Below are 26,251 nucleotides of genomic sequence, written 5' to 3'. Positions count from 1 at the left end.
GCCGCTTTCGACGAAACGTGACGAGGCGTGCTGTGCCCGGGCCAACTTGGATATAATGGACTACACTACGGTAGATGCACTTTTGGTAGAAATGTCCGTACCAAGTCCAATTCTGACAGGAAAATGGAGGACAAAATGGCCAGACCGCAGGTATGATTGTCGACTCTGGTGTCCGGGGCGGCATTTGAAATCTCGGGCACCACAAGATTCTGTCCTCCGGACGGAGTGTGCCATGGGGGCATGGCATACTGTGTACGCCGCAGAGACGCTATGCAGTACCTGTAGCGTAGAACTGCCCCCCCCCCCCCCCCCCCCCCCCCCGCTGTGCCTGCCCGAAATGCGGCTCGTGGATCGTTGGCAGAAGTGCCAGGAGGGCGGGATGTCTCTGCCCCTTGATCAGATGGGGAGTGATGCCCACGGTGACGGTACCGTCCGACACCTCAACGGTGCCCACCCACACAGTGTGTATCGCCCACAGCTCCCCTCCTGTGGCACCCGTTTCGCCGTTCTAACGTCCCTAGCTCGCCGGCCTTTTGCTTTACCCCTTGCCGGCGACTATTATTGTCTCAATCGATTCCGTTAGGACGAGGGATGGAGAGACAGGCTCCGAGACAGCCGCGAAAATGAGATGCAGAGGGTCAATGCAGGCCATGACTTGATTCCGAATGCGATTGTCGCTTATTGGGCCGGGACTTGTAGAAGTTACATCGAGGGGCCGCTGGAAGAGGCGCCACAAGGTACCGAGCCGTTTGCCATGAGCTGATCCAGTCCAGTTCCTCTTGGAACAAAGTTCGGGTAGTGTAGAAGCCGCCAATGGGGCGGAGGCGTAGGGAGACAGAGTGCAACGGGTTGGACACCCGGCAGACCGATCCTTGTCCGGCATCGCATGCAATCTGCAGTGGACTCCTTTTCACGTTCGCTTTTACTTTTTTCTTTTTTTTTTTTACTTCGAGGTGCGTTTCGCGGTGTTTTTTTCAGCTTCGAAGCTCGCCGACGTCAAGCGATCCGCAAATCCGGGGCTGCCTGTTTGGTCGAGCTGCAGCCAAACTGGCCATGGTCAGCGGAGAAAACAAGAAAGAAGTTGGCGGTTGGCCCACCATGATTGGGCATTGCCGCGGTAGAAATGGGGAAGACAGGACACCGAATGGAGACGCAGGGGGGAGAGTTATGGGGACGGATGGGGCTGATGGATGTGATGGGCAAAAGCATGGGAAAGTTCCTGATCATTGCTGTCACATCGCGTTTCCACCCCACTCTTGGGGACCCGACACTGGGGTGTCCCTGAATTTCTGATTAACCATCGTGGACATTCCTCAAACCGCTATCCAGGGCCTTGGTTTTTCTTGGTAGTTTCTCCCGTCGCCGGTTTGACGTTCCAATTGAGAACAGTGATCGTGATCGAGTACTCACGAAGCAGCAAACATCGACAAGTCGTTCGTGCGCGACAGGCCGTTCTAGACGTAGCCCTTAAATGCGGGGGGATCGAGAGAAGAGTCTTGGAAGGCTTCTGGCGGTTCTGGCGTCTGGACTGTCGATTAATTACCCTTGACGACGCGGCTGTCTCGAATGCGTCGCACTTGGTGCAACAAAGGCGGTCAAAGTGTCAAATGATGGGGAGTGGATGGTCACCAAAGAGGTTGCGATGTGGTCAGACGAATCGTCGAGCAACGGAACGACTTCTCCTTTGTGCGCTTGGCAGAACTGAGCCAGCGAATACAACAAACCAGACCGAACCGTTCACCCAACGGCAGCAACTGGAGCCGACGAGGGACGAACAAAAAGAAAGAAGAAGGAAAGAAAAAAAAAAAAAAAAAAAAAAAAAAAAAAAAAAAAAAAAAAAAAAGTTGCCAGGCACCGAGAGTTTCCCCATCTTTTTTTTTTTTTGTCTGTCTGACGCTTGCCAGACGGACAGCTGGACCCACTCGAACGCTTTCTTAGCGGCGCATCTTGGATCTTGGCAGCTGGCGGACTGAAAGGAAGTGTCAATTGAAGTTTCTGTTCCTGCCCTGGTTGATGTCCACGCTCCAAAATGCATGGGTCGGGTGTCTCCAAAAACCCCAACCCTGGGACGATGAGACGTCAAACTTGATCTCGGCTGGAACTAAGCCTTTTCGACGACACTCGGCGCCGAGATTACCATCACATTTTTTTGGGTTTCGGAAATGGTCTCAACAAATTCTACAGTGTCGAAACTATGCGCAGGAAAAACGCCGATGCAAAACGGTCGGGAGATGCTGAACCACAGTGCCTGAAGGGAAGGACGGCGACAAGTACATGTCTACCTCTAGGACAGGGAAAAGGACCCTGACTCCTGCCGCGATATTGAGTCAATACCCTCGGGCCGTATTCGGATCTTGTCCAGCGCAATTGGAATGTCGCTGGAGGAGCCTGGGCAGTGGGCTTAGATAGAGGTAGCAGTGCCCCGTTCATCCACCTTGCGGTCCCAGATCTTCGCGTTAATTTGCACCCGTCCCGTTCTCCTCGCGCCGATCAAGATACCCAGGCTTTCTAAACGAGCATCTGCCCTTTAGGCCCTGCCTCCTTCGCCATGATATCGGACGAAGCCAAACGAAAGAAAAAAAGAAAAAAGGTTCCGCTGAGAGTGGAACAGGTCAACTCCGAGGTTTCCACCTTGCCAGCAGACGCAATTATCGTGGTTCGAAAGGTGGAGGGAGAAACAGCGCTGACAGTCGTTGGCCCCGGAAACGCCATATGTCCCCAACCCCCCGCACAGCCGAATCAACTCGGCAAGTCGCCATCGAGACCCCTCCTCATTGCCATTCCCGTGACCGCCAGAGTTCCCTGATGCTTGGGGGTCTTGACTGGAAGCGCCTGTCACTTCCCAGGGCCCAACAAGGTATCCAGGACTCCAGCTCTTCGCCCTCCTGCCTTTGCTGGCAGGTGGCAGGTTCAAAACATGCAGTAGATGAGGTAGGATACAGTACCTCAAGCACATTATAGACTGGCTTATCAGTCATCATAGTCATGAACTTCTGATCTCTTGTCTCATTGTCGAATCGGAGTCGAACCGGAACAGCAGTCATCGTTTCTCGATGGGTAGTTCGCATGTAGTTCCCAGACAGTTCATGGCCAAGGTCGCAGTGTCACAAAAGGGCGGGCGGGTTTTTCTCACCCGTGCCCGCTACGCCGCGAGCCAGAGCGTTGCAATCGCTGTCAGTAAATCCCGACTCCAGTTCATCCAGTCTGCAGTCATTGACTCGCCACTCTTGCTTCACGTTTTATCCTAGCTTCAACCAACGATATTGCTTACTAATTGAATTCATATAGTGTACTTAAGTCATGAGACGATACGGAACGTACAGTGTGTGCTGTGCGTGTCTCACAGGTCTCAAGTCTAGTGTCCCGCTCAACCGAGAGAAACGGTGTGATGGGATTGCTGCGTGGCCAGATGGAGGTTGGGAGCAAGGGAAATTTGAGAACCTGGTCAGTTTCACTGGTCATGCAGGTCCGCCGAAAGTTTCGGGGGCCACGCAGTCCCAGAAGTTTTTCTTGTTCGTGTCAGACTCTTCGTTGGTGGTATACACACCGTCCAATAGCGCGGCATACAAGCTTATGCCAACTCAAAGGACTGTAAGTGGCAAGTGTCGTGGCTTCATGTCTCTAAGCTGGTTGGCAACCGGAAGTTCATGATATCCATGATAGTCCATGATAGTCGGTGATAGTTCAGGAGGATAAGCGAACATCAATGAAGGTCCAGACATACACATTTCCATCTCACAGGCCACGCAATTCTGGCTCTCTCAGAATGGAAAAGATTTGACGAGGAAGAAAGCTTCACAACTATTCCAGTGGCTATGCGCGGCGGCAGGATGTGATTAGTTTTCCAAAGGGGCCAAAATACCTCTACGTACCTCTACGAATATCCACAATCATTCACGAGCCCACTCGAGATGTCACTGTCCCTGCTCGTTCCGGTCGACCCCCGTTGTTGAATTGACCAACGACTGATGCTACCTATCTTTTCTTATTACCTAGAAGAAATGACTCATGAGCTTGAGGCTCGAAGCGTCAGAAAATTCTCTATACAATCTTGGATAATGAATAATTCAAATCTGTCCGGTGGCATGTTTGACCTTATTGCCCAAGGCCAATCATCGTCCTACTATCGACCTATTTGTCTCCGACAACGTTTGGAAAGCAATTTTGTTGCCCAATCATGAACTCTCCGAGATGAATTAGGGTTGACCTTGGACACAAAAAGCTGGGGAGGGAAAGGGGAGCGTCCCACGTACCATATGGGTGGATAAGGGGAGAAATTTTATGACAGTGATACTGGACAACACTTTACCGAGAAAGGAATATGCAAGCGAGCCGAGCAACTTCGGCGACAGCTCGGGTTCAGGGTGGATGATGGCCTCAGGATGCGAGTCCTCTTTTCTGGTGCATCGAGCAGATATGATCATCCTGATAGGCGATGGTCTCCAGGCTGCGACGAGAGGACAACAAGGTGATGTCGATAGCCATGTTGCAGGACAGAGGATTAGAAAGAACACTTCATGAGCATTGGTTTGGGGATGTGACGAAAAACATCGCCAAGTGACGGTTTTTCAAAGGCGTGCTTGAGGTGTTCTTAAGAGGGTTTGACCTGTAGAAAGAAGTTATATGATATAGTAACGCTGCCTATGGGGCTTCTTGCACCATCATTACATTGTTCAATGCCACATCACGAGACAACTACACATACGGTAGACCGTGGATCTCGGGGTTTTCACCTTCTTTTCCTCATCATCCACCTTGCCCGTTGCGGACTTCCCGGGACGGACTTCAACTCGCACTTTTGGAAGTCGCCGACATCAACTGCACGCCAATTTTGTGAATGATACCCCGGTGGACCTTACTACTGCCGGTTATTGCCGGGACTTCCCAGCGATATCCAAGGACCCCTATCCCTACCCTTAGTGTACATACTAAGCTTAACCCGACGGCGGCAACAACACAACTTCCAGTGCCGCGCTCTCCCGTCCAAACCTCCTTGCCTCTTCTGCCTCTCGTCCCCAGTTCGTTGCCCGCCACCACCAACTCAAAAGCACCAAACCTACCCATTGTAGCTCAAGCATTCCCCATGGTCAAGACGAAGCAAGACAACACTTCTTCATACCGCCCAACAGACGACTAGTCATTTGTTTTTATCTTGTTTTTCTTCCGAAGTGCGACTCCGTAGTGCGTTACGTGGTACTACGAAGTCCCCGTGCCCTCACAAGCAGAGCCGCGCTGACAGCTGCAGCAGCCACAGCCGTCGACGTGGCAAACGAAAGCCGCAGTCCTTCGTAGTAGACCTCGCGAGCCTTGAGCTGAATATCTGGGGGAAGGTTCTTGATAACCGAGACTGAGTGGCGGATTTCATCAACGACCTAGGTAGACTTGTGTGAGCTTTAACGAAAATAATCTCAAGACAACCGCAACAAGACAGAACATGAGCACAACGCAATGAAGAAACCCCTAAGCTGCTGTGGACCAGGGCGCATGCCAAGGGTAGGGCCCTGGTCCTGAGAGAGGGGAGGCCCGGGACCACAACAGCGCTCAGGAAAACAGGAGCGGGAAAAACAGCTGCAAAGTAAAAGGGATGTTACTCTCCATTTATCTGGTATCTCGCCCAAAGCGCCGGGAAGCCGGACGCTGAGCGTGGTTTGCACAATAGCAGAGGTGATGGCGACGCCGTAGACGGTGCCAAGAGACCGAATGAGGTAAACGGTCGAGGCAGTGACGGCGTGGTCTGTTTATGTGTATCGTCTAGATTAGTCGATGGCGACATCAATCGTAGGTAAGTGACTGAAGACGAAGCCGAAGGATAAACGTACCGGCATGATCGAACGTGGCCAGCGAGGTAAACAAGATGCCCGGGTACACAATTCCCTGGCCGAGGTTGGCGGGGAAAATGTAAACAAGGTATTTCCAGCCAGAGTCCTCGAAGGCAAGAGAGGTAACCAAGGCGTTGCCAAAGACCATCAAGAAGGTTCCAGTGCGGACGAGAGGGATAAGCTTTCCCCAGCGAGACATAACGAAACCGGCAATGAGGCCACCAATGGGCGTGGCCAGCGATGGGATAGCGAGCCGGGAACCGGCGGTGGTTGCGGAGTCAAGGAGGACGACTTGGAAGAACAGAGGAAGATTGAAAAGGTACTGAAGGAACGGACTTGTCAACCAGCTGATCAACATGGCGGGAAGAAGGGACATGGAGGAATGACTCGAAGCAAAAACAACCGACTGCACTCGAAGTAAGACCAGGCCAAGTTGACTCATCAGGAGTATGACACTCTCCAGGCAGGAGCAACGCCAAGAGTGAGCGATACAAAGCGAGAGCAACTTGAACCAGAAAAATCGAACTCTGAGCAGAAGCAACTCGAAGCAAAAGCAACTTGAAGAAGGAGCGACTCACCGCATAAGCACTCAACCCAGCGCACACATTCGCAAACTGCGTTAGCAGCGGCAAGCTTCCCTTCAACAACCTCAACGGAATAACCGGAATCGCCGTCGTCCTCGCCTCCACCACCAAGAACAAAACCAACATCGCTGTGCTGCTCACCAACGACGCAACAACCCACGGGCTACTCCAAGGCAATATATTGCCACCCAGGCTCAATCCGACAAGCTGGATCGAAATGGCCGTGACCAACAAGAAAGCCCCAGTAAAGTCCACCTTCCTCCAAATGAGTCCCCAAGTCCTCTCGTTCCCTTCTCCCAGTACCCCATTTACGGGATTCTTGATGACCATCCACCCAGCCGCCAGCGCAAACACCGACACGGGCACCTGCAACAAAAAACACCAACGCCAACCAATCCCGTCCGCCACGCTACCCCCAAAGCTCGCGCCGCATATGGCGCCGAACCCAAACATGCCGTTCTGAAGCGCTTGGTACATCCCCCGCCGGCGAAAGGGAATCATATCCGAGTTGACGACGGTGGCCATGGTCATTAGCCCGCCGCCGCCGAAGCCAGTAAGGGCGCGGGCGACGATGACCCAGATCATGCCGTTTTTGGTAGAAGATTTGACGAGCCCGCACCACAAACAGCCCAGCGCAAAGGTTATAGTACTGATAAAGAAACAGACGCGGCGCCCAAAGATGTCGGACACGCGCCCGTAGAGCGGCTGGAACGCGGTGCTGGTGACCAGGTAGGCTGTGGTCAGCCACGAGGCGGTGTTGGCGGCGCCGAATTCGGAGGAGATGATGGCGTAGACGGCGGCGGTGATGGTGCCATCGAAGCCGTAGAGGAAGACATTTGACATGAGGGCAATTTGGATGAAGACGAAGCGAGGGGGAGGGGTCCAGGCATTGTCGTCCGAGGAGAGGTGGCCAGGGGGTAGAGACGCCGAAGAGTTGGAGCTGGAGCTGGCTAGAGGCGTGAGGAGGGGTTGATGCTCGTCACTAACGGTAGCGGCGGCGGCTTCATGCTCGGGGTCATGAGCTACACCAGGTGTAATGGTGATGTTAAGGAGATTGCGGTCGGGTTGGACGACCTGACGGTCCTGGATGGTTTGGTAGGTCATCTTGCTCTGTAGAGGCTGATTTTCCAAGACACAATATAGAGATGGTATGCAGCGTGCTTCAAGTCAATTTATACACAGAATGACCTCAGGGTATGAAAAAATGTCATCAATGGGGGCACAAGTCATACAAAATTATTTCATTGCAGATCCGATGTCGCGGCGTCAACCATTGCGCGGATTGTCCCTCTTAGCACGCAAACGGCCTAGGTGCATACTGCCCAACCGATATTGCGCAGATCTCCTGTCACTTTGCCAAGTGTAAGACTGGAAAACCATGAGGAAGCATTCGAAGGGCTAAACGCAATTCAAAACTGTCGATATGACCCCGCCGACGTTTGATAGCTTCCATTCTTGTTGGTCATAGTTCAAGGACCAAAAAAAAAAAAAAAAAAAAAAAAAAAACAAACACGAGAAAATGGATGGCGCAATCGCTGTTAAGATGATGTGCTTATGCAACAACAGTGTGCCGGAGCTCCCCTTAAAAGCCAACGCCGCTACTTAACGAAGATAGGCAGATAACAAAGCAATGTTCAAAATATGGCGCGCTGCCAGGGCTTGAGAAAATGATCCTCGGGTTGTGCTTGTAACTATCAGATACACTTCAACACGATTGACCATTTTCATGATAGTCCTTAACCTCTACGACCAAAACATCTAGGGTAAAATCGCCTCCGAAAATGATCTTGAAAAGAATCCCTCCATTCAATTTTGGTTATCGGAGAATATTTTAAGGACATGATCATTGTGAAGGTCATTTTTCTGAAGACGAATGTCTTTAGGCATTGATATTTCAGTCCATGGATCAGTTCTAATGCAGAATTATACCCCCCGTTGGAGAATTATACAATTACTGGACCATTCTGGAGATCCTTTCCTACAACCCAGGTGGCGCGCCTGTTAATTAGAACTAACGATTAGAATTATACGCATAGAGTCTTGTCTAAAAGATGTAGTCAAAGTCTCTACCTTAATACCAAAGGCTCGCCGCCACCCAAACGAAATGGAAGAATGAGCTCTCCAACAAAAGAACAACGATTGAAAAGTAAACAAAAAGGGTATCTGTAAACCAAGACTAAGAACAGACAATATCAACAAGAACCTGCTTCAAAGCTTCTTGCAAAGCCTGGTGCTATATTCAATCTGCTCCCACTTCTCCGTACCGGGGGTGGAAACAGAGTAGAACACACCGGTAGGATCCCACTTCTGTCTGAGTTGGAGAAGCTTGGGGTAATTAGTGCCCCAGAAGGCAGTCTGCCAGTTAGGCTGGAAGGGATCAGCCTCGTTGATGTAGGCAGCACCGTTGGGACCAGCAGCCCTGAGACCACCATCGACAACGTCAGTCAAAACGCGCTGAGCGGCCTCCTTCTCCGCAAGGGGTGCGTTGCCAGAGAGGGGAAGGATAGTGATGAGTTTGTCGCTGACGTTCCTGAAGCGGAGGTTGATGGCGCTGTCGGCCCACTGACTCTGGGGGAGACCGTGGCCGCCGTTCCACATGTGGCCGACGAGTAAGGCGCCATTGTTGAGAACATTCTTGAAGGCGTCGATGATGCCGGCGTTGTTTATGGCGACATCGGTCTTGCCGAAGGCCCAGCCGCCGGTCAGGGCAGAGTCACCGGCAACCTCGGACTCAAACAGGGCGTTGTAAAGCTCGTAGAAGGTGCTGTAGTTCGTGGTGGTCTTGTCGAAGGTGAGCCCCATGGCGGTCCAGTCGTTGAAAAGAGGCTGGAGAACGGCCTCGAGCTGGGCGGCAGTTTTGTTAACACCGACGACGGGCTGGACGCGGAAGCTTAAGCCAGGGTATAACTCGTAGTAGATGTACAGGCCATTGTCGACGAAGTGGTTGGAGTAGCTGTGGAATTTGGCGATGGCATCCCACCAGAGGGTGTCGTTGTTGTTGACGTTGGCAGGGCCGAGGGCGAAGGTAGTGCCGGAGCTGGAGTAATCGTCAAAGGTCTTATAGGTGGCCTGAACGATGACACCGAACGCAGAAGGGCCACCGCCCCTAAGAGCCCAGAAGAGGTCGGGGTTGGTCTTGGCATTGGCAGTTCGTAGAGCACCGTCAGCAGTAATGACCTGGAACTCGAGAGCGGTATCGGCAAGGAAGCCGTAGAAGTTGGTCAGGGGACCATGTCCACCACCTTGGACGAGACCACCAGCAACACCGACAGTCTACAATGTCCACCTTAGTTTTAGTGTTTGTACTGGTACGTAAGGCATATACTGGGCTCCAACTTACAGCGCACTCTCCGGTAACCATGATTTTTGGGGGGCTGAGAGAGTGAAGCTTGCTGAGAGCCTCAAAAGCCTGAACACCGGCGCCGACAGTGATGGCAGAGCCAGTGTAGTTGCAGGCACCCCTGTAGCTGTTGGTAAGACTAATATCCTTAAAGCCGTGAGTGTTGATGACGAGGGCACCCCAGCCGACCGATCTGCCAAGGAAGTCATGGCCAGTGTTGCGTATGATCAAGCGCAGGTTGTTGTTCTTGGCGAAGAGAATACCAGCCTGGATATGGGCGATGGTTTTAGCCTTGATGTAGATCGTAGGGAAGTAGCCGCCGGTGCAAGAATCAGTAGGCTTGGTGGTGGGCCGGCACGTGTCGTTGGTGAAGTAGGTCCACAGACCAGCAGTGGGAAGGTCGATCCTGGTGTTGTTGTGGTTGTCAATTCACAATCCTGTCGCCCCATAAATAGGAGCGTACTTACTGCCACTGCTCGCTGGCATAGTTCGCGTGAACATCGGCGCACTGAGCCGCATTGTAGGTGCTGATGTTGCCGAGAAGGCCTTGGAAGGTGTTGTAGCAAGACGCAGCCGGAGGAATGCTGATTTGCAAGTTGCCTCCAACAGTTGCGTTCAACAAGTTCCACTGGAGAGTGCTGGGCCAGCATGGGTCACCGGGATAGCATTTGCATGCATAATTGGCTCCATTCCACCTCCTGTAGGTCCAGTCGGAGATGGACGCGACACTGAAGCTGTCTGCGGAGGAATCTCCAGAGATATCGACGGTAGTCTCATTCCAGGTATCAGTGTCTGTAGGCGCAGCAGCCGCTTGCTGTGTAAGCAGCAGGGCGTTCGAAACGAGACTGGCGATGGTGGCCCTCATTGTAGTCGATGTCGGAATCCGGAACCAGAACTAAGGATGACGACCTGGGACGAGGTGGACTTCCCATTGTTGGCGGTGTGGAAGGGTCTAATAAGGGGAGACGGGCAAAGACGAGATCTGTGATGGGAATAGTCGTGGGCGCCGACGGAATGGTATGTAGCACTGTCACCAATGTGGTTCGCTCTAGCCGTGACAGTCGATGGCCTTGATTCGTCAAGACGTGGCCCGGGCATATATCCTGCGAGCTCCTGCAGCCATGATGTGGCGATGTGACCGGAAGACATGGCAATAATCTCCAAAATAGATTAAATCCTCATGCCTTTCCTGGAGGGAAGGGGAGGGCCGAGCTTCTGGAATTGGACCGCCCCAGAAACAGACCCCGAAGCAGGCCCGGAGCAGGCGAGAGCGCAGATTAGACGAGCAATCGACGCTGGTTTGAGCCGATGATACTGAGGTACAATTCTTGGACAGATCCATGAGGTTGGAGACGGGATTCTGGATGCCACTCGCTAGGACATCGCTTGCTTAAAGAGGAAGGAATGTTGGAGATATCCGAGCTGGTAAGAAGCGTCAGTCAGCTCGCTTGATTACTTGGTCAACAAAAGTTTGTTGCAGTCGGCTATATGCACTTGGCGGCTGGTGTCAATATCTGCCAGTGCTGTTCGGTAAGGCATCCAATGGCCAGTCATTGTTGAGAAAGTGCAGACATGGCGGGATAAAGACCACTAACAAGCAGAGGAGACGGGAAGGGAAAAGGAACCATTATCGTTGGCGCACTAAGTGCGCGGCGATGCAACTCTTATCAGGTAAATTAAGTTCTTGGCCTCTGGATTGGAACTTGGGGATGCTTTCGTCTAGAGAGGGTTGGCCGAGATCGAGGGCACCATGGGCTTCTATGGGGGGTGGTTATCAGGGTTGCTGTCAAGCGAGTCCTTTCGTGTATGGCGCTGTCCATCGAGTATGCCATCGTTGCCATGGGCGAAGGTTGGTATCAGAAGCAAAAGTAACAGCGATAGCTTCATGCGTTATTGGCTTGATCGGTTCGGGAGTTCGGCCTCTTCACTCGTGTGACGTATCGAGGTCGATGCAGTGAGGAGGATGAATGGGTCAGGAGGTCAGTGCCCGTTCGAGAAAACGGAATCCATTCTCTCCATTATGCCCGCCAGAGTTTCAGGGGCTGGGTATCCACAGGGGTTCGGGGCCCCGCGGGGTAACAACTAGCCGCCGTTCCCGCCTTACCTCTAGAGGAAGGGGCCCCGCTCCCGCTCGCCCAGCTAGGGAGGTGCCCGTCGCGGCTTACAAGTCAACCCCCCCGACCCGCCCGACGACACACAGACCTCCCGGACCAGGAAATTGTCCGTGGATTTTCGGTCGTTTGTTTGAGGGCTGTGGTGCGGTTAGGTTACTTCACTTACCTACAATCTTATGAAAGGGGCTTGACAAAAGACTCCAACCAGTGGAATACTTCCACTTCATGTCATCGTTGCCAACATTTCGATCTCACCAACAGCCTCCCCCAAGGCCGCATCACAACTTCCGCCTTACCGACCCTTGGAAGCTTATTGATTATATCCGGTTGGCAATCTGTCAATTTGCACTATTTATCCTCTAGTACTCTCTACCCGCTCTCTATTCTGGTATGGCCTGCTCGAGTTGAGATCACGGCCCTAGTACCCTTCCTGGGCACTCCTCTCTCTCCGTTGTGCCTCCCCTTCATTCCCAAGTTCCGAGGACCAGCAGACGAAAGATTCATAATGGCATGACAGCCGGCCACCGGGGTGCACAATTTATCCGCCTACAAAGCCAGGACATCGCCATGCTCTGATACGCAGTAATTTCCCGTCCCACGTGGCTGGGCCGCAGATGCGACAGTGTGGGAGACGCGTGGCAAGTCATTTTCCGGAAATAACTGAAGTCTATCAAGATTGCCGTTTGGCTACATGTACTTGAGATGATTTCTTGCCTTTATGAAGAAGCGCCAACGCGGCAGCCTCGTTGGTAGTAGCAATGCAAGAAGCTATCCCAAGATAGCCGATAGGCCCATACACCGCTTCTGCGGCCTTTGCCAGCCAGTGAAGCTCCTCATCATCAATTCTGGGGAATTGTTCGAGCTTTTGAAACACCCCTTCCAGCAACCACTGGAAGTCCAGCCTGTCGCCATCTCCTCCCCGATCAACCACCGTCACGGCCCTCATCAACAACAAATCCGACATGGACGCAACGGAACCTTCGTGAAAAGGCTCCGTCACGTGGATGCGATGGATGCACCCGCTTCCGATTTCGATGATGTTAAGTCGGACACGGAAGCCTTGCGGAGCGTCGAACGCTATCTTGCCGTCGGATTCGATGGAGAAGTTGAGAGCGCCGTCCGAAACTCCCTTCCAGATGTCGATTAATGCGGCGGAAGGGGCGGCAACATCCACGTCCTCAGTCTTCTAGACCGAGGAGTGGGCAATGCTCGCGGCACCGCCAACCAGGACAAGTTGGCGGCGCAGCTCTGGACGGACTAGGCGGGTGGCGGCGCGGAAGCACTCCAGGAGTGCTCCGCGCATTGGTTCGGAGATGGCGACAGGTCTGGGCATGGTGATTGCTGGTCCGGGGTTTGAAAGGCCTGCTGAAACTGGAAGTCCTCAAGTGTTAGCCGTAACATACGTAATAAGTAGTTTGATACTCGTGTTATAAGGGTCTTACTTAACGATGAGGAACTTGTCTGGCTGGGAAAGGTCGTTGATGCGGTGTATAGACCCTTTGTTTATTCTATGGCGCTTTGACAAGTAGGCAAACATCAGTACCTGAGCAGATGATACAATGCGCCTCGAGCAGAGCTTACCAGAAGAAAAATCAATGATTGCTAATGGTACTTCGACTCATCTGGGATCATTGGTGTTAGCGTCACAGTCATGTACCTTGACCTAGTTGAACTTATGCTCACCACACAGATCAATTCGACTCATTGAAGAAAGAAGAAAGAAGGAAAAAAAAATAGAAAAAACAGGATACAACAGATCGAGGGTGACACTCATCATGTATAGAGGTACCTAGATAGCTGAATTACTTTTTGCTCGCTTCCTTCTTTGCGTCGCCTTCACTACTTATTGAGACGGAAGGTACGCCAGTTTCTGTTTGTATATGCCAAATCCAACTTAATACTCTCTTACTTTTTCGTCCAAATATCATATATTAATGGGGAAGAAATTCCCACCGAGTGTGCGCATATTTCATCATACTCCTTCCATACCTCTAGGTATGTTGAATCGGCCCCCTGATATGAGCCCAGAGGATCAACGATGTGTATAGGTCTCAACCTGAGCATCCGTTCTCATACTAACGTAACCTACTTCTATCCCGCGAACAAATTCTGGTAAGTGTATATTATATCAGACGTAGCACCGTTGATGATGTGCAAGATGCATTCTTGAAAGCATATGGAGAACGTAGCACATTGTGTAGTGCACTGTGAATTGCGAACGCAGTTCTCGTAAACATACCTAACCTACACACAAGTAGGAATTGACTGCCCGAGTCTTTCGGTCGGGACCCGGAAATCCTGAATACTGCTTTATATCCGATCTGAAATGGCTATCTCCTCTAGAGGTAGGTATACGTATGATGCATATTTGCTGCAGTTCACATGTGCGTGCAGAATTTGCAAATGACTCGAATGAGCAAGATTGTTCTTTTTTTGGGCCCGAGCATGCTTTGCAGCTCACAGATACCTATACCTTACATGGTTGCAAGTGAAACTATATAAGAAACCACACATCCCACATTTGCTACCCGTTTCTTCTTTCCCGTATTCCACACACAACAACATTGAGTCCAATCGTACCTCTTTCTGTGCATCAACAGTCGTTCAAAATGGGTTTCACAAAGACAACCAAGACGTCCTTCCTCATCCTTTCCGACACTCATGGGAAAGATCACATCATGCCCAAGATACCGGTCGATGTTGCTATCCACTGCGGCGATCTTACCGACGAGTCAAAACTGGACGAATTTCGCTCCTCCCTTGAGCTTCTCAAGTCCATTGATGCCCCATTGAAGCTCGTCATCGCAGGCAACCATGACTTCTCCCTCGATGAAACAGCCTTCGGAAACTTAACCGCAGAAGCCACTACGAAGTGCCATATCGAGCCCGAACTCATAAAGAAAGAATACGGCGACTTTGGCCAGGCCCGCGAGCTGTGTTCAAATTCAGAGGACGAAAGTATCACCTTCTTGGACGAGGGCATCCACTCCTTCCGCCTACAAAACGGGGCGGCCTTGACAGTGTACGCAAGTCCATTTACGCCATCTCGCGACGCACACCAGGGCTTTCAATTCAAACACAACGACGAGCACGACTTCTCAATTTCGCCGTCAGACAACAAAAGGGTCGATATTGCCATCACACACGGGCCACCAAAGGGCGTACTTGACAGAACCTCCTCCAACCAGCGGGGCGGCTGTGATCAGTTGTTCGCCGCGATCGCAAAGGCTCGCCCTCGCCTCCATTGCTTCGGCCACATCCACGAAGGTTGGGGGGCCAAGCTCGTGACTTGGCGCGGAAAAGAACCAACGACCACCACACCGTCTCACTTCACCGAGATCGATAACGGCGCTTCAATACTCATCGATAGCCTCGCCGATTACAAGCCCAGAAAATTCGATTCGGAACAAGAAGCTAAGGACAGGAAGAAGAGGAAAGAACGACTTTTCAAGGACGGGTTTAGAAGCACGAGTCACTGCATGGACGACAAGCACCCGTTGGTAGCAGGACAGCAGACATTGTTTGTCAATGCAGCTCTGGAGATGGGCCCCGAGGATGAAGACCCAGACGCGAGGGAGCAGGTGCCGTGGATTGTTGAGCTGGAGCTACCGAATGCTTAGTTAGTTGAGAAGGAAAATTTCACAGTGTACGGGCGGTGGTACTGACGACCGGTAGCCACTCCGGAAACAACAGGGGCGGCGGGTGGCAGCTTCGGCGGTCATGGCTTTGGCTTTTCCGCTTAACCCCTGGCTCTGGAGTAGGTGAACCGACGTGGTATGCCTACCGCTCTTGGTGTCGTTGACTGGAGATGGAGGACATTGCAAGATCTATACATAACTGGATGCAGCGAATTGATTACAACACAAACATGATGCCTCGTTACCTTGTGATATGATCGTCGTGCCGTATAGCTGGCGTAGGTAACATTACCATATATACACTTGAGGTCATCGAATGGAACAGAGTTTGACGAAATAATCTGTACCTCTATCTTTCAATGGTGTATTCCACTTCCACTGTTAGACATTGGGGCTGGAAGGACGGGACACACCGGTCGGTGCAAGCGCGGGCGGCCCGAGGACCCCACACATACCTACCTACAGCCAAAATCCGAAATTGGAAAAGTGACAATGGGTGTAAGTGATAAGGATAAACAAGTAGATAAGGGTTAGGGGTCAATACCCCCAATTCGCCTTCTCCCCAGTGCAGGGCAGCTCCCCTCCTCTCTCAAGTCAAACATAACCCTCCATCAACAGCATACGTCTGGCCGGTAATATAATCCGCCCCCTCACTCGCCAAAAACCCAACCAAACCCGCCACTTCCTCCGGCGTACACGACCTCTTCAACGGCACCAGTGTGTCCACAAAGCGCTTGCTCACCTGGGCCTTCGCTCCTTCCTCCTCCGCGATCCCCCCTCCCGCCTTTATCACCCCCTCCGCAATCGTATCCCACATGGTCGTGTCCACCGCCCCCGGTGCATACGCATTAGCCGTGATCCCCTCCGCCGCCAACTCGGCCGCAAATGTCTGTGTCAATCCTCTAACCGCAAACTTGCTCGCCACATACGGTCCAAACATCGGCAAACCCCTCAGCCCAGCCACGCTGGACGCGCCGATCAATTTTCCCGAGGTGCCTTGTTTGATCATTTGCTCGGCAGCGGCGCGGTAGCAGTTGAAGACGCCAACGACGTTAATGGTTAACATGCGGACAAGGTCCTGCGGGGTAACGGTGAGAAGGGGTTGGGCGGCGACGATGCCGGCGTTGGCGACCATTGTTGAAAGAGAGCCGTGAACCGAAACATGGGAAGAGATGAGGGCGGAAACGGAGTCGGGCGAGGTGATGTCGGCGGGGAAGGGGTGGATGTTGGGGTAGCCGAGGGAGTGGAGGGTGTGGCAGAGGGATGTCAGGGCGTCGTCGGGGTCGGATGACGAGGAAGAGGAAGAGGAGGAGGAAGAGGAGGAGGGAAGGTCGTTGAGAGTGAGGGCGTAGCCGTCGGCGGCCAGGCGATGGGCGATGGCGCGGCCGATGCCGCGGGCGGCGCCGGTGATGATGGCGGATTTAATGGGGGTTTTGGGCTTGGGGGATTGTTGGGTTGAGATGAAGCGCCGGGAGGAAGCTGTTAGAAGAGGCTTGGAAAGAAGGCGGAGAGGTAGGTGCAGTTGTCGGAGGGTGGCCATCGTGGTGCTGAAAAAGAGAAATTATCAAGGGTGCTAACGATGTTTGACTTCTAATTTCGTGGTCGAGCAATTTTCTATATGGACTGCTTTTACTACAAATAGTCAGACCCCTCAGCTACCATAGCACCCTCTTTATAGTATTCGTGCTACGGTAATACTCGCCGGTTCGGTGCGCTGGCCACAGCCATGGGTACATGCGGGGCCTCCGCTTGATAGCTCGCTTACACGAACGTACGTACAGCAGCCAAGCGACTATCCTCTTTCTCAGAATGACGAGGAGAGTCAGCTGGATTGTTATGTGAGCGAGGCCCACATCAACCTAACCTCTGTTAGGTGATTGATCGGTGGTGTATCATTGCCAAAGTTGGAAGTTCGTGTATCCGTGGTACCATCACATTACCTGACTGCCGATTGTGCTAGCGAACGCTGTACCGGAGAACTATACCTTATGAGGCTTTTGGTTGTGTTGAATTGGTCAAGTTGGTATCGGAACAAGGGGATCCCACTCGGTGATATGCCGGGAGTAACTTCAGATGATGTGGAGTTTGTTTCGGCTGTTTGCATCTGCTTGAGTCCTTCATATCAGGGTGCGCTGAACCTTTCTTTTCTTTTCTTTTCTTTTCTTTTTTTCCGGGTTTTCCGGTTTTTTTTTTTTTTTTCTTTCTTTTTTTCTTCTTTCTTCTTATTGGTTATCTCAACAGCAATTCACTGGAAGTGTTCGGGGCCATGATGCAGTTGCCGACTTTCTTGCTTTCCCCTTTCGAAAACCATGGATTGTGTAAATATTCTACCAGCTAGCTATACTAGAAGTCTGTACATCTGCGATGTGGTCTTGGACATCAAAGGTTTTAACACGGGTCATCATCTCGTAAATTCATGTCCTCAACCCACACAATCGGTTTCCAAGCACATCAAAATATCAAGTTCGCCGAGGCTTGTTGTGATCCAGTTTCCACTACATTAGATCTAAATGCCTATGATTGGCTATCTATCTAGTTCTACACCAGATCCGCAGACATGTGACACAATCTTTGCCCGATATGTCCTTCACCTTCACGACTCCTGTCGTTGTAGTCTTCTTCAAATGCAGAACGAAGCAAAGCTTGCCAGGCAACTGGATGCTACAAAGATAGAAGACAGATTGAATCCCCGTGCAACGAGTTATTCAACTCCGAATCAATCTCTCATCAATAACAAACGACTCCCCAGATGCCTGGAAAGTAAGAGAATTCTCTCGGGCCTTAGCATCATGGCTTGGGTAGTCGAGCTCAACTAACATTCGCCACTGCCATCCATGGTAGCCTCCGACAGCGATCGGCAAGTAAGCTCCTCCATGGGGACTTCATCGGCAACGGCGGGCAAGGAAGCCATACATCTTGACTCCAAAATTATCCTAGCCTGAAGAAGGAAGCGAAGGTCGAAAGACTACTTCCAACAAGGCAGCTTATGCCCGGTCACTTGGCGGAGGTGACTGCGGAAAGACAACGACAGAAGATGCCGTGAGATTAGTTTTGTAATGGCAATGGAGGAGGAAGAATAGAAACCAGAGCACATAGTCTGGAATTAATGGGAGGGGGTGCAGGTAATGAAAAGCCCGATGGACGGGCGACGAGTCAAGGACTTCCTTGAAGTGGTAGAGTGACCGCACTCTTGACGCTCTAGCAGTGACCGGCATGTCTTCTCTGGACATGATTCCCAAGGATGTTTTGGTTGGTAAACAGCCCGCGATGTCGATAACAGGAAGCATTCCTTAGCATCGGATGGCTCGGTCGTTCTTCAATACTTCCACATTAAATTACCACACCCGACTCAATAACAGCACTTTATACGATAGAAAGTTCAGACATCGTTCTGTCTTTGCCCTCACCCGCTTATGTTGACCAGGCATTGTGGTACTCCTCTTGGACGTTTTCCATCAACGCTTCGAAGTCGATATCGAACCCGGAGACGGGTGTTGACGGCGGCACATTTGGCTGTTCTTCAACAGCATAATCGTTGGCGGTATTCTCTACCGTTGCCTGTGACTCCGTTGTCCGTTGTCGCTTTTCTGAAGCCGCAGGCCCGTCTGGTAGAGCGTGCTTTGCTGGTCGGATTGGCAGCTCTGCTGACTGCGTAGGCTCTGCTGAGGTCGGCTCTGCTGCTGGTGTAGCTTCCAATGGTATGGGCAATAGGGGAGGATTTTGAGGGATTTGACGTTTCATCTCCCCATCTTGAGGTTTGAAACTCGGAAAGTAGTGTGGCTCTCTTCCCCGGCCCCCGGTTCTGCCAAGACAGATGACGCCAGATTCGCAGCCAAGTTCCCAGCGACGCCAGTGAAGCTCCTCAACAACTCGCTGATAAACAGAGTCTGATAGCTCAGGAATCACCATTAACATCCTCTCGACGAATGTCAGACACTTTTTCGCCCAAACTTCCTCGGAAAAGGGCTCAAGGGGTATTGTGTCTAGGTCAACAAAGCCAGCATAGTACTCTGAATCTTGATCCCAGTAGAGTCCGCCCAAAAGTAGCTGTAAAGGAGTGCACTTCTCAACATCTTGGGCCAGCAGCTCATCTGATGTACACCGCTCCAGGAGGTAAAAGAGGGCATCGTGTTGTTGATCGAAGGCTCTGTCGATATTCCTTGTAGGCTTGCCGCCAACGTACCATAACTTTTCTTCAAAAGTATCGATATTCAGAACAATGTGCAGAGCAGTCTGGCGTCGAACATTGACGACTTTGGTCTTGTGGTTGTCCGGCATTAACTCAAGCCAAATATCCAAGGCGGTCGTGTTCGCATGCCGGTGGCGCGCTAACAAGGTTAGCAAGGTCTCCGTGAGGAAGGGTAAATGGGCGTTAAGCCCCTCCTGACCGTAATGACGGACTTGGAAATTCACGAGTTCTTGGAGAAGCTCGGTCCGCAATTTTCTCCCGGTCATCGGCTCGTTCTCGGGGTACCGGCCTTTACCAAGCTTGCATTTGCAGCATCTTCCGACCAGGCATGCCTCAATCGAGTATGCACGGGATTTTCTGTTGTACCACATGAGATTGGAGAGAGTGTGCCTGGTGAGGTGCGGGGTGTATGGACAGTTCCTCGGAAACAAGGCTAGCTGGATAGCTGCTAGAACCTCGACTTCCTTCAATGTTCCGTCACAGGCTCCTGTTCTTAGCAGAATGCTTGCGAGGGGCCAATCAGGGTTGGTCTTTTTACCTTGCCCGGTACCTGTGATGAGTTGAAGGAGAAGGTGGACCATGTTCGTCCGTCCTGGAATTTCTCGTACAGTTGCTTTCGCGCCCAACTTGACGAGCTCGGAGATCACCTTTTCTGAAGGCTTTCGCTTGCTGTAACACAGCTTCCTAAGGATGGACTTTCCAGCAGGGTCCGTTGACCATCTGGGTACATCATCAACATGACAACCCGCGTTGACATCCACCCCCGCGTTGACAATGAGCCCCAGGAGTTTCCACATACCGAGGTGAGCTGCCAAGTACAAGGCTGTTTCCTTCGCGTGTCCACCGGTACCGGGAGGAGCCCATAGAGGCGAGACACCATGGCGCAACAGAACTTCAGCAACTCCCTCACTTTTCGTCTTGAGCGCTGTGAACAGAGGGGTGCGCGGGAGTGAATCGTTGACATCTGCGAGGACAAAGTAGCCGTCTCTAGGGCAGACGGCCGTGGCATCCGCTCCGTTTTGGAGGAGAACCTTGGTGGCTTCCATCTGGTTGAACACGGCAGCGAAGTGCAGAGCTGTCCAGGGCGTCCTTGCCATTCCAAAACCTGTTGGTCCGTCCAGGTAGTGCCATTTCGAAAGGCCACTGTCGTCGGAGCCGCGAAAAGACATCCGCACAGTATTGGTTGTAGAAACGTTCACTCCGTTTGCAACTGCGTATTCTTTGATTCTTTCTCTGATAAGGCGCGACTTGGGAGGCCAGATAAACACTTGATTGATGTCAGCTCCGTATTGGCCGATTGCAAGCTCCATGGTGCGAATTCGGTTATTGAACACACCCCAAAGCAAGGCCTGAGGTTTAACGGATTTGGAATCCCTCTTGTACAGCTCCCAATTGCATTTGGTGTAGTTCGCATTGCATGTCCGAACCAGAGAGTTCAATTCTGAATCCTTGAGGTAATCCGCAACCATACGCATTATCTCGGGGGGGAGGTCGAGGAGTGTTCGTGATTCCGCCTCTGGGGGGAGTGTGAGAAAGTGCTCAGCAGACGAAGACATGTTGATGGGTTGTGTAGGTAGTGACGACACTGGCGCATCTGCTAGAGACACTCATTAGTTCTTGTCTCAAAAGCAACTTCTCGAGCGTTTAGTCTTCCAGAGTCTCTACTTACAGAAGCGTGATTACGATGATGTGTTGGTCTCGCCTCCCAAGTGAGAGAGGGGTGATTGGGGTAGAGCAGCGAGTGATGGTGATGTAGTCGATGAAGTTGTTCGTCTTGGTGGCTCCAAGACAGAACTTGGTCGTCGCTCCCAGGCACAACCACTTCGTCAAGTACGGTAATGAAAGACCAAATGTAAAAGATGGGGAGGGAGAGGAAGAAGATTGAGGCTGAAGGACCAGCAATATGTAGACTTGTATCGCAATTTCCTTGGCGAAGAGTGAATGGCTCCATCCGGTACTTCACCACCTCACGTGGGCAGAATACCTTTATCCACTGCCGGTGAGCTGGCTATCGGCCCATTGCCGGTCCGGTGAATCGCTACGGTGTTGATTCGCAAGCACCGGCAGTGGTCAAGGAAGGGTCGAGCGACAAACAGCGGGGTTGGCCAAGCTTCGGCGAGAAGGTTCAGATGGCTCTCGCAGGTTCGACAAACAACTGCCTGGAGCACCAAATACGTAAGCGAAAAAGCAAACGCTCTGTCGACCCTGACTGCGAATCTCTCGAGTTTCTACGGAATCATGGGGACTGTCGGAGGTTGGTCACGTTATTAGGAATGCAGCATGAGCTTCCCTCGCACGATCCGAGTTCAAGGATTTCGCCCTTGATGACAACAAATGATTCACGAAACCGACAGTCGACTCTCTCATCAGTCTGCCAATTCTCACCTGCTTCTGCCAAAAATCTCGTCACTCGCGGTGGACATCAAAGGGCTAGGATCCATATGTTGATTGATAGGATGCTTTCTCCATTCACTTCTTCACTTCAACCAGAACAAACTGCGGCAAACGAACACCATTGCTTGCGTGTTCAATTTCCATCTGATACCCATCAAGGCGTCTGAAATCCCGTACAAATTTCACATTGGCTTTCCACCTCAAATGGCCACAGTGATCTGAAATAATATCGTAAGTAACTTTTCAAACCGCATTCCGTCTTTTTTGTTCATTGACATTCTCGGTCTTTCTCCCATTCGCAGGAGCACCAAATTCGAAAACACCACCGTGAGAATTAGGGCGCATTGTCGACAGCTTGCTAAACTCTAGTCGGCTGAATTTTCAGAAAGCAATCTTCCATAGACTACTCATGGGGGAAACTACAAAGAATCATTCATTTATTGAAGAAGGGAGGCTATGCTGACAGCCAGGCGGCGCCATTTCCCTCGTTCACTCCACTTTCCACAAATTCATCGCGCATTCCAATATGAATATGTCAGCCGGTTGGATTGGACAAGCATCAGTGTAGTGTTCATGTCGGTGTATGGCTTCGAGTCATCACAAGGAAGGCACATATGTGTATTCCAAGTTCACACGACATGAAACTTTGGCTTCATAAGAAACGTTTCGTCATTGACTACCTCTACCTTACTTGACTAGTATTAGCCAACTGTCTGCTACAAACCCCATTGCTTCAACCACTTCACGTTTTCCCAGACGGTGTTCATTCCCTCAACCAGACGCCAGAGAAGTTGGGGAACGTGTGAAATGCGCCCATCAAAAACTGTTCTCTGCTCCCCATCTTTAGCTTTCGGCGAATCTCCGTCAATCTGGCAATCACGATTTTTAGAATCTTCTCTTTCCCCTGGGTCTCACCCCATACCAAGTTGGCATCGTCAGTTCGTCCAACACCGAACAAGGACTCCACGAACTGCAATCGCATGGTCATCTCAATGAAGCCCACGATTTGAGGCATCCTGGCCGGTATAATACCCTCGTAGCAGTAATCCGATGGCAATCTGTTGATGAAGCTGGCAAGATCGATATAGCGACGCTCTTCCCAGGAAATTGAGTTGAAGATGCATTGTCAGATATCAATACCGTTTTTGTCCACCGCGTTAAACTTGTCGCCAGGCCAGGCTGTCAGAAGAAAGTGTAGCATGCTGTCTGGACTCCTGTCCACACTAGTCTCCTCCCACTGATTCCAAGACTCCAACCTATGGTATACTCTCGTTAGTTCGAGGGTTTTCCATTCGCGGGCGTAGAGTTTCATAGCGCAGTGGATTGCGGTGTCTCCATTGCCGTTGATTTTGGTAATGTCTGCACCCAGGTCAAGAAGGCAGCGGAACATGTCGGATGAACTGGCGTTGCAGAGAGCCAGAAGTGTTGTTGGGTGTCTCGGGGATACCAGGTAGTACCCTGTTGACATCGACTCCAAATTCTTTGACAAGGAGCCGCACAAGCTCCTGTCGCTCCAGTAAGTCCATGTTGCAGTCGCTGGTAAAATCAGGAAATACCGTATCGTAGGAGTCCCTGTAACTCCTGGGAAGTATTACAGACCGCCGGCTGTAGCTTGCACTGGAGAGGTTGGCGATCGAGATACCCCTCTCAAAGCTATAGAAGGCTGCCGGAGTGAGTGCAGCATGAAGAAGGTAGTCGAGTTGCTCCGCGGTGAGGTGTGTATACGCACGAAGATGCAAAAGATCGACGGCTACGGCGCATCTACCGCCTACCACGGAGCGGATAAGAAGCTCAAACTCGATATCGTATCGAGCATCTAGTCTTGCGCCCATCTGCACCAACTTACGAATAACTGCCCGAGGATGCTTGAGCATAGCGTGGGCGGCGTAATGGAGCGGGGTGTGGCCGTCGCAGGCAGTCGCATTCATTGAAATCCCGCTTTTCCCTGCGAAAAATTCCACCAGATCGCCACGGCCCAAACTAGCAGCAATGTGCAACGCCGTTGCGTGTGGAGTACCAGGATCGTCATCTGGTTCGTCACGGCCTGGCTGAACCCATTCGGGGTTCTCAGGAGGCTCTTCCTCCTCCACTCCTTGGACTGATTCCAACTCTTCGCCATCTTCGGGCAGTCCGTCGTCTGGGTTGTCCGAGGCATCTTCCGGGCTATCTGCGATGTAAAAGGCATCAGCACCACGACTAAGGAACAGTTTGATCATGTCCTTGTGTCCGTAACATACAGCCGTGTGCATTGGGAAGAATTCATTGGGACAGGATTCTAACGAATGCGCACAGGCTTCACCATGTTCGGACATTGAGCAAAGCCCAAATGACCGTTCGCGAAAGCCCGCCCCAGCCTTTATCAACAACTCAGCTGCGGCCACTTGGTTTGCAACGGCAGCGAAATGGAGGGCTGTACCCCACAAGATCTTCTCCATGCTTCCAGGTATCTCAGCATGGCGCGTGAACGTTGACGGGTCACACGGGTGCAATCTGCAGCTATGGGCATCTAACTCCCGTTCAAAACGACTCTTGGGTTGACCAGTGTAGAAGCTGAAACGAGAGACTTGGCCCACGCTTGTTCCCTGTTCAATTGCGCTTCTCGTGCACTTGATGTTTCCGGTCAAAGCCCCCCCAGGCTAGGGCTGTCGGGTTGCCGGATGTCGCATCCAACCTGTACAGCATTCGGCTGAAGAAGGGCTTCAGCTTACGGCAAGTAGCGGCCAAGGACGCAAGTGTCGAGAAATCATGGCCAAGGATGTCGGCGATTATTAAAAGAAGCTCGTTTGGGAGGTCAGGAAGTGATCTAGTTACCAGCTGAGACAGATTCCGAGAGTCCATGTTGAAAGAAAGTTTGTCAAATTGGTTGATGTTTGACTGTTATATAAAGTGCCTGGTTCTCGATGTGTGTGTTAATGATCGTCAGGAAGTGTGTTTAAAGGGTGGACATACCGGCTGCTAATTTCACGACAGCCATGAAGTCAAGAGGGTGATTTTGGGTTGGACAACAACAAAACGAGGGTTTTGATGTTTGCGAAAGACAAATGGTGGCAGATAGATAGCTGCAGTTGGTGCTGAGAATTGTGTTGAGGTGCAGTGTGGAAAGAGAAGAGGGGGTAAGAAAAAGTAGAACGCAGGATTCGGAAGACTTTATACTCCAAAGTGAGAATCAGCGGGACTGAGAGGCGGCAATGTTGACTTCACTTGCATGCTCGCCTGCTACCTTCACTGGGATACTTGGCTTCAATCTTGGAGGAAGTAAGGTGAATCAAGGATCTTGGACGTACTAGGTCATGTAAGGTTTTGGAAATAAAACCTGGACAACCTCAATGACGAACAGAGGTAGTTGTGGGCTTTTGATGTACCTGTACTGTTTGTATCAAGATATCTCTCAACTGTTGTAGAATTGAAGCTGCACACCTACAACTTATGGCAGAAGTAAGGCTTGCCAAGAACCATTTAATGGGGAATAGCATCCTTTGCTATCTTTTGAGGGTGTTGGAGACTTCGGACGCCCTCGCCGTCATCGTGGTCATGTCTCCGAGAATCTGTAAGTAAGAAGTCCTGGTTTGGCAGTTTTCCGGTTGGAGAAGGAAAGGAGTGATACTTGAAGTTGCTCATGTGCATCTTAAGCGGGGTGACTTGTTCACGCCGCAGGTTTGATGTGAGCCAAACTTGAAAACAGAACAACAAAGTCCAGCTTGCAGTGGAGGACGCAATGCAGTATGAATCTTTCACAAACATCAAGACCACAAAGTGATTGAGCAGATTGCATGTCATCAGTCAGTCAGAAAAAAAATACAAGGTCGGGTAGAGATGAGTGTTCGCGGAGATCGCCAGGGGCACATGCTCATGGTCATCACTTCCCATCAAGCCGTCATTATTCGCACGCACTTGCCGGGATATGCATACTCTGTCGCTCTTGCACCGGACGGGGCGGCACCAGAGAAAGGAGCGAAACATCTCCCACTTGGTCTACTACCATTCTGGAACCTCAGTCTTCTTCGGTTCTGCCTGCCAATCGGTCGCTCTTTCACAGAGGAGACTGGATTGTAGAAAGGAAGAAAGTTTCCAAACTTCTAGTTCCACAGCTTGCTCAGCGGGTAATAAACAACACCAGGATGTTACGCAGCTAAATTTACAACTTGAAGCGAGTAAACAGCCCCGTGAAAGGCC

At 51.4% G+C, this 26,251-nt stretch overlaps 7 protein-coding genes across 7 annotated transcripts; 1 reads left to right on the top strand and 6 right to left on the bottom strand.

The window, feature by feature from the left end:
- Positions 1–5,186: 5,186 nt before the first annotated feature.
- B0T23DRAFT_409483 (major facilitator superfamily domain-containing protein) lies at positions 5,187–7,824 on the bottom strand (the record flags this gene model as incomplete). Its single annotated transcript, XM_062839372.1, has 4 exons — positions 6,398–7,824; positions 5,820–6,141; positions 5,592–5,734; positions 5,187–5,372 (listed from the first exon to the last, which is right to left on the bottom strand). Exons 1-4 carry the CDS (start codon positions 7,505–7,507, stop codon positions 5,187–5,189), a joined length of 1,761 nt encoding a protein of 586 aa, XP_062697102.1. The 5' UTR covers positions 7,508–7,824.
- Positions 7,825–8,240: 416 nt separating this feature from the next.
- On the bottom strand, positions 8,241–10,877 carry B0T23DRAFT_17731 (uncharacterized protein). Its single transcript, XM_062833018.1, has 3 exons — positions 10,211–10,877; positions 9,744–10,149; positions 8,241–9,676 (listed from the first exon to the last, which is right to left on the bottom strand). The coding sequence occupies exons 1-3, from the start codon at positions 10,606–10,608 to the stop codon at positions 8,612–8,614; spliced, it is 1,869 nt and encodes a 622-aa protein (XP_062697101.1). The 5' UTR covers positions 10,609–10,877; the 3' UTR covers positions 8,241–8,611.
- Positions 10,878–12,527: 1,650 nt separating this feature from the next.
- On the bottom strand, positions 12,528–13,608 carry B0T23DRAFT_450256 (uncharacterized protein; the record flags this gene model as incomplete). The annotated part of the gene is made up of 2 exons (XM_062841084.1): positions 13,116–13,608; positions 12,528–13,043 (listed from the first exon to the last, which is right to left on the bottom strand). Exons 1-2 carry the CDS (start codon positions 13,188–13,190, stop codon positions 12,528–12,530), a joined length of 591 nt encoding a protein of 196 aa, XP_062697100.1. The 5' UTR covers positions 13,191–13,608.
- Positions 13,609–14,416: 808 nt separating this feature from the next.
- B0T23DRAFT_329595 (Metallo-dependent phosphatase-like protein) lies at positions 14,417–15,576 on the top strand. Its single transcript, XM_062835698.1, has one exon. The coding sequence runs from the start codon at positions 14,467–14,469 to the stop codon at positions 15,475–15,477; it is 1,011 nt and encodes a 336-aa protein (XP_062697099.1). The 5' UTR covers positions 14,417–14,466; the 3' UTR covers positions 15,478–15,576.
- A 165-nt stretch (positions 15,577–15,741) lies between these two features.
- Positions 15,742–17,335, bottom strand: B0T23DRAFT_349707 (uncharacterized protein). The gene has a single exon (XM_062836041.1). The coding sequence runs from the start codon at positions 17,033–17,035 to the stop codon at positions 16,085–16,087; it is 951 nt and encodes a 316-aa protein (XP_062697098.1). The 5' UTR covers positions 17,036–17,335; the 3' UTR covers positions 15,742–16,084.
- Positions 17,336–18,906: 1,571 nt separating this feature from the next.
- B0T23DRAFT_306177 (uncharacterized protein) lies at positions 18,907–21,240 on the bottom strand (the record flags this gene model as incomplete). The annotated part of the gene is made up of 2 exons (XM_062834360.1): positions 18,907–20,789; positions 21,021–21,240. 2 exons carry the CDS (start codon positions 21,238–21,240, stop codon positions 18,907–18,909), a joined length of 2,103 nt encoding a protein of 700 aa, XP_062697097.1.
- A 1,601-nt stretch (positions 21,241–22,841) lies between these two features.
- Positions 22,842–24,916, bottom strand: B0T23DRAFT_434619 (ankyrin repeat-containing domain protein; the record flags this gene model as incomplete). Its single annotated transcript, XM_062840504.1, has 4 exons — positions 22,842–23,173; positions 23,219–23,437; positions 23,526–24,488; positions 24,787–24,916. The coding sequence occupies 4 exons, from the start codon at positions 24,914–24,916 to the stop codon at positions 22,842–22,844; spliced, it is 1,644 nt and encodes a 547-aa protein (XP_062697096.1).
- Positions 24,917–26,251: the final 1,335 nt, after the last annotated feature.

Source organism: Neurospora hispaniola (assembly GCF_033458365.1).
Source record: "Neurospora hispaniola strain FGSC 10403 chromosome Unknown B0T23scaffold_1, whole genome shotgun sequence".
NCBI lineage: Eukaryota > Fungi > Ascomycota > Sordariomycetes > Sordariales > Sordariaceae > Neurospora > Neurospora hispaniola.
The sequence above is the reverse complement of the archived record's forward strand: the minus strand, read 5'-3'. Positions and strand labels throughout refer to the sequence as shown.

Excerpts from the sequence above, each read along its gene's own strand:
- B0T23DRAFT_329595 (XM_062835698.1), top strand. The coding sequence starts at position 14,467 with ATGGGTTTCACAAAGACAACCAAGACGTCCTTCCTCATCCTTTCCGAC.
- B0T23DRAFT_349707 (XM_062836041.1), bottom strand. The coding sequence starts at position 17,035 with ATGGCCACCCTCCGACAACTGCACCTACCTCTCCGCCTTCTTTCCAAG.
- B0T23DRAFT_17731 (XM_062833018.1), bottom strand. The coding sequence starts at position 10,608 with ATGAGGGCCACCATCGCCAGTCTCGTTTCGAACGCCCTGCTGCTTACA. Across the intron at positions 10,150-10,210 it reads TATGCCAGCGAGCAGTGGCA|GATCGACCTTCCCACTGCTG; the intron begins GTAAGTACGCTC and ends CAACAACACCAG. Across the intron at positions 9,677-9,743 it reads TGGTTACCGGAGAGTGCGCT|ACTGTCGGTGTTGCTGGTGG; the intron begins GTAAGTTGGAGC and ends TGGACATTGTAG.